General features: G+C 41.5%; 1 protein-coding gene and 1 long non-coding RNA gene across 4 annotated transcripts; one reads left to right on the forward strand and one right to left on the reverse strand.

Annotated features, from left to right (window-relative positions):
* The first annotated feature begins 278 nt into the window (after positions 1–278).
* On the forward strand, positions 279–17848 carry LOC120960019 (putative inorganic phosphate cotransporter). Of its 3 annotated transcripts, none has more exons than XM_040383883.2 (5): positions 279–417; positions 15012–15643; positions 15712–16096; positions 16194–16432; positions 17048–17848. In XM_040383883.2, exons 2-5 carry the CDS (start codon positions 15047–15049, stop codon positions 17255–17257), a joined length of 1431 nt encoding a protein of 476 aa, XP_040239817.1. In that variant the 5' UTR covers positions 279–417; positions 15012–15046; the 3' UTR covers positions 17258–17848. The 3 variants fall into 3 exon arrangements, with proteins under 3 accessions (XP_040239817.1, XP_040239815.1, XP_040239816.1); XM_040383881.2 differs by lacking the exon at positions 279–417 and adding an exon at positions 1971–2257; XM_040383882.2 differs by lacking the exon at positions 279–417 and adding an exon at positions 9576–10042.
* On the reverse strand, positions 4554–9437 carry LOC120960021 (uncharacterized). Its single transcript, XR_005752285.2, has 3 exons — positions 9248–9437; positions 5639–6072; positions 4554–5538 (listed from the first exon to the last, which is right to left on the reverse strand). It is a non-coding gene; the product is annotated as an uncharacterized LOC120960021 (long non-coding RNA).
* Positions 17849–17908: the final 60 nt, after the last annotated feature.

A 17908-nucleotide genomic window follows, 5' to 3' on the forward strand; every position in this document is an offset into this window, starting at 1 on the left:
GGCTGTTTGTACTTCCCGAGGTCAGCAATAAACAATACATCAGCTGTTCACTGTAAACAACAAACGAATTGCAGTTGGCGCTTTTTCTAACATTTTTCTTTAGTGAAAATGAGTTTAGATAGAACAAACTGAGGAGGATATATGTACCCTTTCTCGCTAAAGTAAAAGTAGAAGAGTTTAGATGGCTGAAAAGCCGTAGAATGTTGACAGTGGGAGCAACAGGGCTTGCCGAAAGAAATGAAAACATGTGAGTAAATAACAAATCTGTTTAACAATCTTGTTTATTTTCATTTCAGCTCCATATCTTTCAACCGGTAGAAATCAGCAACAAATTGAAAGATTTGCATCAAAAGCTTAGTTTTTAATGACTTCGGTAAAGATGATGTCGAAGACATGTGACGTTGGTGAACACTTGCGGTGAGTTCAAAAGATATTAATATTGTTTTTTTGTGATATAAACCTAAATAATTGAAGCTAAATGATGCACGTGAAACGAAACAGTACAATCATGTTTTATTCAATACTTTACACGTTCAGCCTGGCGCTTATTTTCTGTAACTTTGCGTTCTGCGGCATCATCAACGCAAGCAATTGAATTTATTTATTTAGTTGATCCAAATATGCATTTAGCAAACTGCAGCAAACGTGATTTTTTACTATAATTTCAACTATTCTCTGTTCATCTGTACTGTTGTATGTGCGAGGAGATTTTTGTCAACCGCGGTCATTTTTAGACTATTCTTATGGGTAAAGTACAGTTGTTTCTCTCAGTAAAAGATTAACGGAGGTCCCCAGGGAGATATCACTGGTGATCCCTAGAGACCGTCCTAGGCAAGGACAGTGTAGGAACGAGGTCCCGTATAGTAGAACGATTTGACAAGTAGCCAAAAGTTCGTTACAGGCAGTTTGACATCTAAGAGCCCTTTTCGATTAAAATTTTATTTCTAATCAAAATGATAAATCGGTCTCTGGTCGGATCATTGCAAGAAAAATGTTAATTGGTTCATACATTTTACAGGAAGAGAAAAAGAAAAATGTTAATTGGTTCATACATTTTACAGGAAGAGTATGTATATCTGTAACAGTAAATGTTTGAGGGAATGATGCATTTTCAAGGGCTTTCTGCTGTCAAATGGCATCCAAGATGGCCAATCCGATTTTGGCTAATATTTGACCTCGTTCCTACACAGGCCTTGGTCCTAGGACTGAACGTGTTAAAATAAAACTGATCGTTTGGGAAATGAGATGACAATGATCATTGTATCACTGTGTGGGTTGCACGTGTCACAGTTTTCTTTTGATGAAGTCTGGCGCTAGTTCTAGAAATACATAAATCATCTCAACCATAAAAGAACGGTATAATACATGACTTGACATAGCCACTCTAGGATCGTTAAAACAAAGCGAGAAAGAGAGAGTTTACTCTCCAAACCTCAAATACGCCATGAAAAACAAAACAAAGTACAGCGTTTGTTGGTGTATTGGTTCATCATTGGTATTTGCGTTCATCACCGTGTATGGAAGTATGGTGTATGATATGTTACAAAGAAGACAAAACAATCATCATCATAAAAACCTTTTTATACGCCTAATCTATAAGGTATCGCTATGCGTAGAGAATCATGTTTTTTGCTTGGGTTATTCGGGTAAGCAGCTGTCTTACCCTTTGCCGCGTTATCTGCTAGGCATCGGAAAGAGGCTAGACCGCAGCTTACAAAGTAGTGCGATGGAGGTCGATTCGGTTCAGAATTGTCAAACGAACGTATTCAGGCCGGGCCGGGACGAGTACGAGAGAAAGCACAGCTCAGCATCCCGCGTGATCTAACAGGGCGCGTTATCAGTTAATCACCCAGTGTCAATTTTAAGCCACCCGGACTTACTAATTATGGGTGCCACTTCCGAGACAACCTGCTGACGGAGAACGCTTCTTGTTTTAAGAAGACGAGTAAATGCTCGAGTTTTGCAGTTTCTCTGCACCTTCCAACCGTTTGGATCAGTCTCGTGGTGGTAATGTGGAGCAAAAGTTAATATTGGTGTACTGTTAGTTCCTTCCGGTGCAGAGGTGGTGTGAAAATGTTTAATTTTAGCTCCGCTGGAACGTCTGGCGAGAAGGAACCGCTGTTGAGTGGCAAACTGTTGTGTCCGGTCGTGGATTTGGAGGGGACGTCTTCGAATGTTGGGTTAAGGGAGGTTCCATTGCCCCAGGAGGAGTATGAAGCACCGTATCGTCATCGCTGTTTGGAATGGCTGTCCCAAGGTATGTTAATACAGTGTTTCTCTAGCCAGCTCAACATTGTTAGCTTCATTTCCAATCCGTAAAATCCCTATTCAACATTGTCAAATGAATGTCGTGCGCAAAGTCCATATAGGATACAGGTCGATGCATGCATAAGGAATTGACTAATGAAAGTAAGTATAGTAGAACGTCGATTATACGGGGACGGATTAACCAGCAGGCGGCTTAACCGTTCGCATAAATTTGACAGCTCTTCAATCGAGGCAAACATTAGCAGGGATAGTCAAGTTAGTAAACTTTTTTTTTTATGCAGCTTTCTAGTGTCAAGTGATATTTTAGAGTTTCATTTTTTGTTCGTGGACAGTTATTAAATCTAAAGTTATTGATTAGAATAATATTGTACTAATGAATTGTTTGTAAAACCAGTGCATTTTATATTTTTTATATGATTTTCTTATCGGGTATCGATTAACCGGCAACCGTCCGGTCCCGAGCTGCCCGGATAATCCTCAATAAAATAAAATATGATTGCCACACACCCCAAAACACCCAAATTCATGTGATATTGTGAAGAAATTGGAACATCAAAAACAGTTCATTTTTAGTAAAGCCCTTGTGTTTGGGGCGAATTTTCGCAGGGAGAACACATTTGAACATATTCTTAATTCTATTAAATAAATAAAAACGAAAAAAGCTCCGCACTAGGTAAAAATATTCGCCAAATTAACACCCCGTTCACTCAGAGCTTGTTTGTGTACGTGTAGAAATGGACGAGGCAACTGCCAAATCCATGATCTTTGTATTAGTGCAAAAAAGAGCTATGCATCGACCTGTATCATACATATACTTTGGTCGAGCGTTTACCGAGCAACCAATGACATATTATTCGACTTTCCATTGTTATTGTTGAAATCAGTGCTATAAAATGTAACTGCCAATGTCATAAAAAACTCTGACTGAAACAAATTCCATGTCAGCGTCACGTATTCAATTATGATAATCAAAGGTGATACTCAAAACAATTGGTGTGATCAATGCATGCTTCCTGACATTTTTGCGACCCCACGCTTCCTGTTGCTTGAGACCACACGCCAAGTATATTCCAAGAATGTCGTGATTATCACCAAAAAAAAAAAATGCCGTGACCAAGTGAGTGACCGAGAGTTGAATACTAAACAAAATGTCACCAAGCATGTGGTCTATAAACTGTTTGAGTATCATCTTTGATCATTACAGTTGTGTACGTTAGCTGACTTGAACTTCATTTCAGTCATGAGTATTGGTGACTGAAATAGTGGCATTTGGCAGCACTGTTCACAACCAGAAAAAACAGGATTATGCTTGCGCCGGCATTTAGCTCAGCTTGTCAGTCAGAGTATCGTGTTTGACTCAAACACTCGCATGTCAGTTCCGGCATGTCATGACGCACTTTCATTGAGTATCAGCAATAAGCGTCCAGCTACCATGGATTTGTTCATAGTTTTCGTTGGTGTAAAGCTCGTGATGCTCATAACATTTTGCTGCACTGGTTGAAATGTATTTTACGGGATACAATTGTTTGCTTCCGATGTTGAACCACCGACAAACCGACGTGACACTTCGAACAAAATGAGCTTCAAAAGTTGTCTCCTTATTTCAAATGAAAATACGTTAAACACTAGCGCCATCTCTATAATGATTCGCTTACTACACTGACACACAGAAGAATCTGCTAAATCCCCTTTTTGTTTTTCTTCGCAAATTCCTATGCGTATTGTTTTGTGTACTTCTCACATCTTTTACATTGATTTGGAAACTTATAAAATGATTTTCCTGGGTGTTTTGTCCAATAATTCTCACAAAATCTTGCCTCACATTTCCTTCGCAATTTGTATTTAGAAAAGTTGTTAACATCGAAGCAGCAGTGAACAGAGCTTACTTTGACAGAAGTGATCGCCACACTGGTAAATGACAGTACTTTCGTGTGGGACACTTTTGTAACGCCAGTGTCACGTCGGTTTGTCGGTGGTTGAACTGGCTAGAGAAACCCTGTATGCTTGTGGAGTGTGTGGAAATAACTTGCGTTTGTAGTGGTAGAAGAATAATTACTTACGAAACATTCGGATGAACCATTTTGTAAATGGGTGAGTGAGCGTACGAATATTTTGACACGTTACGTTGTTATCTTAAAAGTGTGTCTGATATCTGTTACGGATACAGGATCGGACTCGATCGGACGGATACAGGAACTCGGTTTGCTTTCGATTAAGATAACGTGAAGCAATGCATATGAACCCTTGATGATGCGACAAAAATGAATAGTCGATTAATTTTGCTAACAGAAAATTTTAATTTATTTTCCTGTTTCTCACAAATTTAATGACGCGCATGTATCATGTAGCCGAAATCTAATAAAAAAGTTCATTAATTCCATCTTAACCTAAGACCGAGAATTGACCTGTTCTGGAATCGCATAATGTCGAGAATGTTTGATGATTTTCTATTGATCTTAAAACGACGAGTGCTTCACTTGTGCAGTTCACTTTTTCATAAATCTTGTTCACGGAAAGGACAGTTCCTCTGACGAACCACAGGAGAACCCGTAAAACTTCATTATCGTGTTACGCAGAGGGTGTTTAGCAGTTGCATTTTATACAGACAGACCGCAATCATTATCCACGACCCCCACGCGCGCTACAGTGCATCATCAATCGCGGGCATAACTGTGTGTATTGGAAACAAAAACTCAAAAGTCCAGAAGGCGCCACATGTTCTGTACCAACAGCAACAGCAGTTGCAACAGCTGGGTCATTTGCATTTATCACCATTGGCCACGTCCAGCGCGAATACGATGGAGGTGGTTTGGTTGCAACATTGACTCGTGCTATTGACCCAGTCACAAAGCTGCGGATGGTGCTGCTCAACTAACCCGCTGTGTGTGTGCTTAGAATAATAACATCTACAGAAAAAAACCGGAAGATGTCCTCTTCTGGCGAACCGGCAAACATTCGCCATTATTGTTTCTTTGGGACAAAAGACTTTTCCAACATTTCGCTATGCGCCAGGGGATCAGATGAAAAGTTTAAGTGTTGTTACTGTTGTACACTGCTTGTTGTGTTTTTTTTCTTTCTCTTCTATGAAACTTTCGCTTTTTATCTATATTTCACTCGCCCTTTCTGTAGTAACAGCCATGTCCCCATTCAGTCATTGAGTGAGGGTGGATCTCTGGAGAGCACTTCAAACAAAGCACACAGCCATTCCTCAGCAGCGGTCAAAGTCTTGTGCTCTTCCCCGGCTTCACTCGAGTTCCGGTTCGTTTGTTGCTAAATGATGATACCAAAAGGTCCTTGGTTAGAAGATACACACACACAGCGCTTCCCTAGCTCTCTGCCTGGGGTTGGATTGGGTTTGTTACAAACTCACCTACTAAAATGCCGGTGCATCCTCCCGAGCTTCGTGCGATCCTGATACTTGGCCGAGCGCGTTCATCTTTGAAGTGAAAATATCAAAGGAATCTGGTCTCATCCGGGTGCTGCTGCGCTCTTTGAAGTGTTGCGTACCGGGTATATCGTCTTGTTGGGGCAAATTAATTTCATTCCGTTTTCATTAACATCAAACGGTTTTCGGTTTCGTTTCTCGGTCTCTGCGTGCCGGTCGTGCGTACGGAGGACAAGGGACACATTTGATGCTTCCTGTTTTTGGGGGACAATGACCAAGACAACGATGACGGGATAAGCCGACAGACAGACAGACAGTTTGTCCTATTGTTTAAAGCACTTCGGTGGGCCTAGAGCGGGCGGGATGATGCATGTATGTAGCGAAATGCCTTACCAAATAGATGGTGGTAAATTGTTTCACTGCAAAGGAACGAGACGAGAAAGGTAGGCAGAGAATTTACATTTACCAGCCGTTTGAAGTGGTTTTTGCTGTTGAAGATTCGGATATACGTTACACAACGGGGAGAAGGAATTTAAGTTACACTTAAAAGTAGCTTATAAAGAATGTACGTTTTTGCGAGATTTTTTTTTCGTTGATTGATTGTTTTTTTACGCGGCGTACATCGATTGGGCTGTTTGAATGCCAATTACTGTAGCAAGCGGTAACTTGCGTTCGTCTGCAAGGCGAAGGTTATGATTTGACTGTAGATTTTATGTTTACTTCGAGCGTGTTCCGATGTGCGGCAGGACTGGCATCGAAGTAAGCGCGTTAAAAATAACTTTTATGGGAAGCTTTACCAACCATGAAATGAGCTTTCGGAGCACGTACATATCAACCTGAAACTGATGATTTTTGCTAATTTGTGGCAGGTGTCATACATTCAAGATTTTTTTCCATTCTGTTGAAATAGAAAACAAATCAGAAAAATGTTTTGATTAAATAATTAACTAAATTAATTGCATTTTACGACTATGCCGTATTGTTGACGCACGTCAACGAAGTTGTGTTACTCGAAGAAGTTTCCTCCAACAGATCAGCCGTTTCAATGTATTTATGAAAATATTGGAGGGTTCAAGTCAATAAGCAAACACATCACTTCGAAATTTATATTGAAATTATGAAATTTATATGGTGCATCATTTAGATTTAACCGAATCTCACTTCTTCAATATAATCAAATAGTTCTCAACTCAATTCGTTCATAGGCGAAAGAGACCCAAGAGGTCGAAACCTCTTTAAATATTGAAATAACAACAACTCAAACTCAGGACATTGAATGATCATGCAAAGTGAGCATTTCCGTCATATCCGCAATACTTTGCGATTCATGTCACAGCAAAGAAAAGCGAATCAACGAACTCCAGTCGCTTCAACCTGAGTGTTTTTAGGCAGGCAAGACCTTGCCCGATACGTGTACGGCGCCTATCGCCAGCAAACCCCCCCCCCCCCCCCCCCAACCCCCATAAAACATCGTTATCGCAGGAAGGATTCATAAAGTGTCGCTCATAGATGGATGGTCATCGAAAACGATCTGAGATAGCACACGAGTGACTACCGTTGGTTCATCTAGCGCTTGGAGCGCGTGGTTGGATTTGTTGGTCGGCACGCGGTAACACGAAGAGCCGCAGAATAGCTCAACGAGATAAATGGTTCGAATCATCTCATCTCGCAACGAAAGAAGCGACCCAACTAGTGTGTTATCTCTCGCTTGTCGATGATGTACACAATGGTAAATTGTTGTTATTTAGCTTCGAGGTGCAGCTGCTCACTTCACAAAAAAGGGTGACCATATTTTTCTTTTTTTTCGACACCCGCTTCCCCTGTCGTCATTAGCTGATTGTATATCAACTACCCTCGGATAATAGCGCGGCCGCACACACGCGCTATCATTGGTTTTGTTGTTTATACGCCATTCAAGACTCTTGCTGTCCGTAATGCTGTCCCTTGTTTCACTTAAACATCATCGGCCTAATATGTCAGGCCTGTAATGTTGTGTTTCGACTAATGGAAATCCGGTCTTGTACAGCTTTTTTTCTTTTAAAAAATCCCAACATACGATTCCATCGTCTCAAAGCTGAACAGAGATACCCACATATTGTCACGGAAAGTTGAAAGATGTGGCGAATTATCATATCAGCCCCACATGAAACACTTTGTGTACACCGATGCTGAACTGCACTTGAATGATTTTGTTTTATTTACTTCATAAAAAGGGCCCATTTTTCTCATGCTACTCACACAACACAGGTAAGAGAGGAAGAGCAGTGGTCCCGTATCATTGATGTTGGCCTAATTATGGGACTTTATCATCGTATATCATGGAGTGGGAGTTTTAAGCAGCACAGAAGCCACTGCTAGTTAAGGGCGACATTGTGGCGTAACGTACTATGTGGAGATGGTAATGAACTGGGCTGTGTTTCATTTTCATCACAACGAAGCGTCTTGCTTGGGGATGTGTGCGTAAAGATGTGAAGATAAGTGCGTGTGTATTTGGAGCAGGATTGAAAAAAGAAGAAGGCTCTATATTGTGTTCTAATTCCATTGTTGTGAATATTTTAACTAGGAATTGAGTTAAAATAAGAATTTTGCATGGTTTTGCATTGCTCTGCCGACGAATGTCCAACAAATTATGAGTTACATTGTCTTCATCTATCAATGGAATCATTCCTTTCTACATTGCACCGGCACTATCTAACCCTTTATGGTGGCATAAACTTAATATAGATCAATACGGCCCACAATCCCACAGATATTAGCTCCCAATGCCACTATGGTGACCGATTATTGGCTTTTATCGACTACGGGCATTATAAACCTCCGAAAAGCATTCGAATTTACAATCTTTCCCCGTTATTATAGACATGCCTCTACAAATGCTATCTGCTGCTTCATTGGTATCTTGGGTCTTCATGGAGGGCACGATGGGCCACAAACAATTGATTGATTTATGGGATTAAAATCCTCGCCGAACCCGATTGCAGAAGCGATTGAGTACCCTGCTTTTTACGACACTATCGCGACATGAGCACAAAGCAGCACAGTATTTATCAATGACGGGATGGGCAGTTCTTCCCCACAATAAACCTTACCATATGGTTAACATACTTTGCACTGGAAGATGTGAATATTTCTGCAAGAGCTTTTATTGGAATGCCGTTGTTGAAAAATTTAAGTTTTATAGTATTTCCCCGATCGTATGTGTTTATTCCCCGTTGGCGTGCATGAAGAGATAATAAAGAATGTAGATGGATTTGGAAAAAAATAAACAGATAAGAAATTATCACCTCAATACAAATTAAGTGATGCTCTGCTAGAGGACGAGAACACTTCAGAAATTTTTACTGGAAGGTTTCTGAATTGGACGATTACTTCAAGTGTCTAGCATTATTCATGATGTGATTTTCCTACGGGTATCGCTTACGGGACCTAAACATTTGCAATAAAAACATCAATAAATTAAGAATTCTAAGAAATTTAAATCCATCCCTACAAGATGTATTAGCTTTTGAGCTTTCCCTACCCATCAACCACATTGAAACACTAATGAAACACTGGCCTATTGGAACACTTAAACATCATAAACCATTAACATACCATCCATACTTGTAGTAGTAGTTAGATTAGCTCTCTTCCCATGCTACCTAGTACGGTGATGACGACTACTACTGATGCGCTTACACCTGCGCGAGCAACAACCAACTTTTTATACACACGCATACGCTCAGTTCGATAAGCCAGTCCACCTACGCCAGCAACCCCCAACCCTTTTTGCCCCTCCACACACCTAACGCTCCGATCTCCGCGTCTCTTGTACGATTGCACCTGATACGCTGGGGGCGATACAATGGCGGTTGCTCAGGTGTCTGGACAATTATTTATGAGCGTTTCGTTTGCGCTTGGCGGTTCAATCGGCTCGCGAACGTCCCAATGGCCACGACGAGCTTGCTACAGTTGCCGTGTCACTAGTGCGAACGCGATTTTCCATTCCTGAAGTCAGCTCTGCTCGGTTGGATTGTATTCAGCGTTTTGGTTTGCGAAAATTTAACGAAAATGTGAATTGACATTCGCCGGCTGTGTTGCGTATAGTGTTTATGTGTGAATATAAGAAATTATTCTGTGCCAATGCCAAATGGTGGATGTGATTTACCAGCAGCCAAAGTTGGTGCAACAAAAAGGGCGAAAGTTTTAACTGTACACCGACCCATCCACCTCTAAAGACTATTCTTGAGGGTCTCGGCTGTGGCGAAAGTCGTCGCGTTGGACGCGTACATCGTCACAGTGTGATTGTATTTGTATATTTCTCTATCTCGTATTTGTTGTGGAAAGTGTGCTGAAGAAAAACTGCCATCACTATGTATAGTTCCAGCTGGCAGCAGCGGGTATCCCGATGTGAGTAGCGTAGAGTAGCGTTTACTTTCCGCAGAGTTTGGCTAAAAGTGTGCTAGGACGATAAAATTAACGATCAAATTGTAATAGAAACAAAATCACAACGCTTTGGTTGTTACAAAATTGTTACAACATTAAGCCTCCAGCGTGTGTTAGTTAGGTACATTGCATTTGTTCGCTTACCACAAATTGTTGTGGCATTGTATAATGTTTTTAGTTTGTAGCCGTTAGTTTTTGAGACTTTTTAATGAGTGTGAAGTTGTAAATAGTTTGCAAATGGTGTTTAGTGCAGGCAGTTCTCCGACTCGTTGCCCCTGGACATCCAATCAACTATCCATTCGTAGTAGATACATTTCTTCCCTCCTTCCCATCTTCACTCTCCCTCTCTGAATGATGTATGCCATGTGAATTATGGAGAGAAGCATCAATGATGTCGATGGGTCAATGTCACCAAGCCGGTAAACGACGGGTTGCCGGAAAGGTGTAAGAGAGTATGCGCAATACGCGCAATGGCAAAACAAGAGCATAAACCTGCCTGTGTCGGCAATGATGAGCTCCTCAAGTTCGGCCTTTGATGATGACCGCAAAATCTGTCATACCAATGAGCTATACTCATTAACAAATACATAAATAAATGTATCCGCTCGACCGCTCGACGGTATGACCTCCAATGGCGCTGGACAATACATTTTTATATTGTCAATAGTTGCTTATATTGTGATCGGGAAGGATTTTACTGGAAACATTGGAAACATAATCCCAAGCATAATCATTAGCGGACGTGTCGTGCATTTACTAGGTCATTTACAGGGACTGTTTTTTTTAAATTTTTTTAGAAAGTTTGAACCTCATTCGCTTTTTTAAATCAATTATAAAATGTAATATTAAAGTCTAACATTCTTCTTTGCAAGGCATTTGTGGCTTACTTGCCTTATCTCGGGTAATCATGGTGCTCAAACGACTAAATTTGCAATGCTTTTGCCGGCATTTGCTGTCTAGTGAGAGGATAGTGTCTATGCTGCGTTCCAGATAGGTTTTGCATTGACGATCGGCTCTGGAGTCGTTGAATGGCATATAACACAACAAGAGAATGTGTTTTTACACGTGATGAGTTGAACAGATTTTTTTGTAAAGGCGTGATAAGGTTTGTTGCATCAATTTGTTATGCACATTCCGTTGCGGTTTGGCAAGATTCACATGTGCAGATAGGCACAGCTTAACAAAATGGATTAAATAGAGATTATTCGTTCTGATGGATAATAATGACGGCAATAAATGTTGCTTTCAAGTATAGTACTGACAAACACATTTTACCTTCTTTTGACAATATTTCTTGAATAAAACGCACGTTTCATACTCTGTTTATAATTTATTCAAATGGACGACCAAAATCTTGCACAAACCATCCCAAGATGCGCTTCATTCGAATAAACTTAACATCGAATAAACATTTATGTGTCCTTAACAATTTGTGTCATTATCGATCCGTTGATCGGAAAGCGGCAGACACTTCGTCGATCAAACAAAGCCGAACGGGCGGGCGGCGATCGTCGGCCAACATGGAAGGCATTGTCGTCGTACGTTTGATTTCGTGTGTATTTATGTTGCCTTTTTTAAAATGAGCCATTGGACCGGGTCGGTTTGTGTGTTTACTATTTACTTAACGTATATGGAAAATATGTGTGTATGGGTGGTTTGTTTGCCAAAGCTTTGTTAAGGCTCTCAATGGGCGAAGCGTTTATGGTAGAAATTTCTTGCTATTTTTAACAGTGGATAAAACTAAATGAGTCGTTTGGAGTGAGAAAGAGATCTTTTGGGAGCAACCGGTTATCAAATATAGGAAGAACATATAAAACATAAATTAGAAACAAGGCGCAATGCACGCTCAACGGAATGAGTAACCGGAAAATGGATCATGAATAGCATTACACAACTAGAAGGAAGTGAAAATAGCATCTGATTAATTATCTACTTAAGGCCCGCACGAGCTATCGCCCATGATTAAACCAGAGATGAGTACCATTGAATGCAATGCCTGTGATTTGCATGGGAATGCATAACCGATCGCTATATAACCTCTGATTTAATTGTTTGTTAAGTGGTGAATTTTCCGTACTATTTTCAAATCGATATTTATATATTTGTGCGCTGAGAGTATGTTTCCATGCTTTGCCAAGGAAATGTGAAGCAGTAGGAATAGAAAGTGTGCAGAATGTGAACCACAGAGCATTTTTTCCCACTTGTGAAACATTTGTCTTTAGAGCACGCAATAGCCTGTGTATGCGGTACAACATACTTATACATGGTGCCACTGTTTAACCTGAGTTTCGATGGCGTTTTCCAGGAAGATTTGTCACTTTTGTTTTCATTTATTATTACGTGTATGATTTTTGGAAACAAAGACACAATGTAATTGGAAAATTAGAAACAAAACACGCAACGTGGATCCCTACTGACGCAGTAGCACTGTCGGTGTTTGTACGCATCCTCTGTCAAGTTCATGGTCTGTCTAATCAACATTTTCCGTACCATTGTCTGGAGAACGGTGGTTGAATTACAACAACATCAATGGAAACTACATAAAGCTACTAAAAATTTTAGTACACTATTTTAAACAATTGTAAAAACCAAGAAATTTTCTATTTTTAATAACATGAAGGCCGTAATGTAAATTTTTCAACCATCCGGTGTATGACTGCTTCTGTTGCATGAGAAACCTCAGAGAGCAATTGAAGGAAAATTGCGGAACAAATTAAATTGGCTTAGGTTCGGTAACATTAGCACATTGATAAACCGCAAATGATTTCCACGAATCAACCACGGAACAAATCAATTTTATTGTCCGGTAAAGATCATTGTTGATTCCAGTAAATGTATTTTGAGTTGGGACAGATTCGGCTCTCTATTATTTCCATTACCGAATGAAAACAACACATAACAACACATAAGAGTTTCCTGTTTGTAATTTTTCAAATTCCATTGAAATGTATTACACTTTTACATATCTGGGCACATCGACATCGATGGGCATTCATGCCACGCAAGCATGAATCTAGGACAGGGATAAAACATTTCAAGTACTCCCGACCAAAGTCGATTATCGGATCATCGTCCAGCTCTTACTGTCTACAAGAGAGACACTACAAGAGAGTGGTTGGTTGTATAGTTTGCGCGTTAATATTTGCTCGTATTCGAGTTTATCGCTTTAATGAAAGAGAAAACAAACAATCATTTCGCATAAGTGGGGCCCGGCGGCCATCCCTGGTGAGTGCTGGGGCGGGAGGTTTGTTTTCGTGGAGAAATCCCAGCCACAAATCCTTTTTACAAAAGATTACGATTTAAGTAACGCCAAATGTGTTTGCTGCAATGATTAAACCGGTAGAGGGAGGGGGAGATAGAGGATTTTTGGATAATATTTGCATGGATATTTTGTCATCCGAAACGGGGAGTTCTATTTTCGGGGGAATTCCAAAAACAATAAAGCGTAAAAACATCTCACATTGCTTTTATTGATATTTGCTTGTTTGCGCTGCGATGGCGTTCAAAGCGACCAGTGGAAATGGTTTGACATTGGACAATACCAGTCATCACACACGTAATCGGTATTTCTCTTGCGTTTTTTTGTTTTACTTTGGAAGATCACTATCTCCTATGGAAGTATGCCAATCATTAGGCGAAATGTACCTATTGAGGGTGTTGTTTGAGTCTCCCCACGCAAGACAGGGTTTATCGCAGTAATTGAATTGTGCTACTACATAAACATCACTTCGTTGATTAACCTGAGGGACCAGTAGCGAACATCCGAGATAAAAAAACTGGTGGTCGGCCAGTCTGGTGTCCCCAAAGAAATCTTATCTCAGATTAGAGAGCCGTCCCTATAGCCGTCTATAAGCACTTTAAGGTCTGACAGCTCTGATATCAGCGCCTTATTATGATCAGTGGCTTGCCATCAGTGAGTGGAGGTAGAATCCATGATGGATGGCAATATCATCCCTTCAAGCAGGCAAGCGAAGGGTGCAATTCAATGTTGTTAAACCACAAAAACACACACAGACACAATAATCGAACGAGGGTATGTGTGGGAGTACACTAGTCGGTTGATGAATTTACGACCGCACGTCGAGTATCGGCAGTGATTATTTGTTCGCACTGTGCACCATAAACTATATACACACACACACCACGTTCGGTCAGTCTTTTTCCCCGAGCATTGTGTTGTAGGGGAAGTAGATCCTCCAGTACCGTTACAAAGTGTCTGACAATAGAACGTCTACTGGATAACACGCACCAACCGCTCAAAGTTCATACTAGGGGCGATAGGTTAGCGATTACACATCGAACAAATTCAATGCATAGAATATGAATTTCCAACCCGAACGAACACAAAGGGTTTCCCCCGTTTTCACTTCATCATTGATCGCGATCGCTGAACAGTTCATGATGTTTGTTCTGTCCCCCTTTTCCCACGTAAATGGCGAGAAAATAGATCCACTCGATGGTGATTTTCTACCCATTCCGTTTATGCAGATGAAGCAGAAATGGGGTTTATTATCGTGTTGATGTTTTATATGATCTATTTCATGAAAGAAAAAAGGCTCTATCACATTTTGAGAACTGGCTGTGAACATATGTGATGATTGAAAGCCTTTTTACAATTCAGCTTTAGCAATGCTGTTGTAGCAAGGACACAAGATGTTGGACAAGTAGTTACAACGCAAATATTTAGCATAAGTTGATTGCTGTTGTGCAGGTCTGTTTACAAACTATTCGACTCATGCGTGAAGGTTGTATAGAAGATCGAAACGTAACCTACTTTTCACACTCCATAAAGCATATGCTACATGTGTTTGTAGGTAGAAGGTACATTTCCTTGTCTGTTTGGAATAACCATTAGCGGATGCAGACAAGGGAAATCTTTATATTTGCCTTCACTATTTTAACCTAATTTCTTTCTATATTTCTATTCCATCAGTCTTTATCATCCCACAGCGGGTGATATTAGCGATCATGGGCTTCCTGGCGATCATGAATGCATACACGATGCGTATCTCGCTGTCGATCGCCATCACGGAGATGGTCAACAAAACGCACGGAGCGACCGAAGAGGACGGCGGCGTCTGTCCGATCGACGAAAGTGCCAACCCGGATGACTTCACCGGGGGCGAGTTCGATTGGGACGAGGAGCTGCAGGGCATCATCTTATCCTCGTTCTACTGGGGCTACGTCATCACGCACATCCCCGGCGGTATGCTGGCGGAAAAGTTTGGCGGCAAGTGGACACTTAGTTTGGGTATCCTCTCAACGGCCTTCTTCACACTGATCACCCCGTGGGCAGTGGAGCTCGGTGGATCTACGGCGCTGATCGTGATTCGTGTGATGATGGGACTGGGAGAGGGTACGACCTTCCCTGCGTTGAGCGCACTGATGGCCACCTGGATCCCGGCGAAAGAGCGTAGTAAGCTTGGTTCGCTTGTGTTTGGCGGTGGACAAGTGGGAACGATTCTAGGCAACCTGCTATCCGGCGTGTTGCTGCACAACATTGAAGGCTGGTCGTCGGTGTTTTACTTCTTCGGTGGGCTGGGCGTCTTATGGTTCGTGATCTTTGTAAGTATTAGAGACTTTGGTCGGGTGTTTTGTTGTGAATTCTTAATAGATTTTCATGAAATCAACAGACATTGCTGTGCTACAGTGATCCAGAGTCTCATCCGTTCATCAGTGAAAAGGAAAAGGCTTACCTGAAGCAGGAACTGGGAACGTTGGAGCGTGATCGTACACTGCCACCAACGCCATGGCGCTATATCCTCACCAGTGTCCCTATGATGGCGCTGGTTTGCGCACAGATCGGACATGATTGGGGTTTCTTCATCATGGTTACCGATCTGCCCAAGTACATGAGTGACGTGCTGCGGTTCTCCATCAAGGATAATGGACTGTACTCCTCCCTACCCTATCTGGTCATGTGGATCGTCTCGCTGTCCACTGGCGTTTTGAGCGATTGGCTCATTACCTCTGGACGTATGACTATCACCTTCGGACGCAAGCTATTCACCACCATTGGTAAATGTGACATCTTCATATCATCTGCTGCGCATCATGGATGCAAAAAGTGCAACTATCTGATGACATTTTCATTTCTCTCCCTCTCTCCGCCTAGCCTCAATCGGTCCGGCCTGTTTCATTGTCGGTGCGTCGTACGCCGGGTGTGAAAAGGCAGTCGTCGTCATGCTGTTCACCTTCGCCATGGGTCTTATGGGTACGTTCTACCCCGGCATGAAGGTCAATCCGCTCGATTTGAGTCCAAACTACGCTGGCACGCTGATGGCCATCACGAACGGTATCGGCGCCATTACCGGCATCATCGCACCGTACGTTGTCGGCGTAATGACACCCAATGTAAGTTATCATAACCGGAAACACGGGCGATGTGTGTTTGTACGTTTGGAGCGGAGTAGCTTTTCAATTGGTTTGGTTTTGGTGTGGTCGTTTGAGTTATATTTTTTCCGGCTGGAGAGATTTCTTATGTGTGGGGTTCTTTTGCTGTTGACATTGTAAATCTACGGTCGTGTGTAGGTAACCATGTGCCATTAGGCGTGGTAGTGCAAAACAGTTTTATTGCTGAATTAGGTCGATTTTTGGTGACCAAACATACATGTTTTTGCAGAGGTAACCATTAACATACATTATGAAATTGTTAAAAATAGATTTGCGAGATGAATAACACTAGCGTAACTTCATAAAAACATCATTACATTGCTTAAAAACTGTGTCTAATGTGTGAATAGTCTGTTCATGATTAGGACATAATTTACATAGTTAATAATGTTCTTTTTTGCCTTTAGTGCGTTCTACTGCGCGTTATTAGGGACGCTAAGAATGTTGAAATAAGAGCTTTGAATATTTACCTTCATTAACAGTGCCAAAATCGAACCCGGCCCACCTATCTGCGTTACCATAGAACTATCTGTTTGCACACCGGTCGTTCTAATCAGACTGTTTCCGCCATTGCAGCACACACTGGAAGAATGGCGCATTGTGTTCTGGATCTCGTTTGCCATCTTCAACGTTACCAATCTGGCATACATCATCTGGGCGTCGGGTGAAGTGCAGCCCTGGAACACGCCCCATCTGATGAACAAATCGGTCGAGGCGGGTGAATCGATTGACGTTCCGGCAAATGCAAAGAAAAGCGTACAATCTCTAGAGGCCATAAAGCAGTAGAAGAGGAGCTAGCCCTGAGGCTCTCAGTGATAGGCTAATGATCCCTTGCAGTTCACAGGACCTATCAACCTGGAGTCTGCGTGAGTGATAGTAGAGAAGTAGAGGAAATTACTTTCAAATAGTAAAAGCTTTTGAAAAGGAAGCAATCGAAAGTTGAGAAAACCACACGCTGTAAGTCAACAAAATATGGCTTATTTTAAAAATTCCTTCTTTTATATATGAGTACAATGCCATTGTGCTAATGTACGGATTGATAGTTAATCCGACCATAGGCCACGCCACTGCTCTGCTGAAACGTGTAGGTTTAACAAAACCTCCCCCCCCCCCTCGATGCTCAGTGCGATAATATATTGTTGTGTTGAATTTATTTATACCACTTATCAGCTTGAATACGCGTTAGAATTTACGATATAGGAGCATGCAAGCAACTGAAACGGGTACACTAGAACAGCGATGGATTACGATCGTACATACCATTGTACCAGTTGTACCTGCTACGTAGATAGCAATAGGTGCCAGGGAAAGCGATCGATAGCAATCGAGAATGAAAAGTAATGGAGTGATAAATAAAGATCAAATCAAAAGGCTTTATGTGGATGGAGTTTTTTTTTTAAATTTTTTGATACAGACATGATCATAGTATCCATTCCT

Source organism: Anopheles coluzzii, chromosome 3 (genome assembly GCF_943734685.1).
Source record: "Anopheles coluzzii chromosome 3, AcolN3, whole genome shotgun sequence".
NCBI classification, from domain to species: Eukaryota; Metazoa; Arthropoda; class Insecta; order Diptera; family Culicidae; genus Anopheles; species Anopheles coluzzii.

Bases quoted from the DNA above. Each gene is read 5' to 3' on its own strand.
- LOC120960019 (XM_040383881.2), top strand. From the start codon at position 2,074: ATGTTTAATTTTAGCTCCGCTGGAACGTCTGGCGAGAAGGAACCGCTG. The intron at 15,644-15,711 runs GTAAGTATTAGA...TGAAATCAACAG, and splicing joins TCTTATGGTTCGTGATCTTT to ACATTGCTGTGCTACAGTGA. The intron at 16,433-17,047 runs GTAAGTTATCAT...CCGCCATTGCAG, and splicing joins TCGGCGTAATGACACCCAAT to CACACACTGGAAGAATGGCG.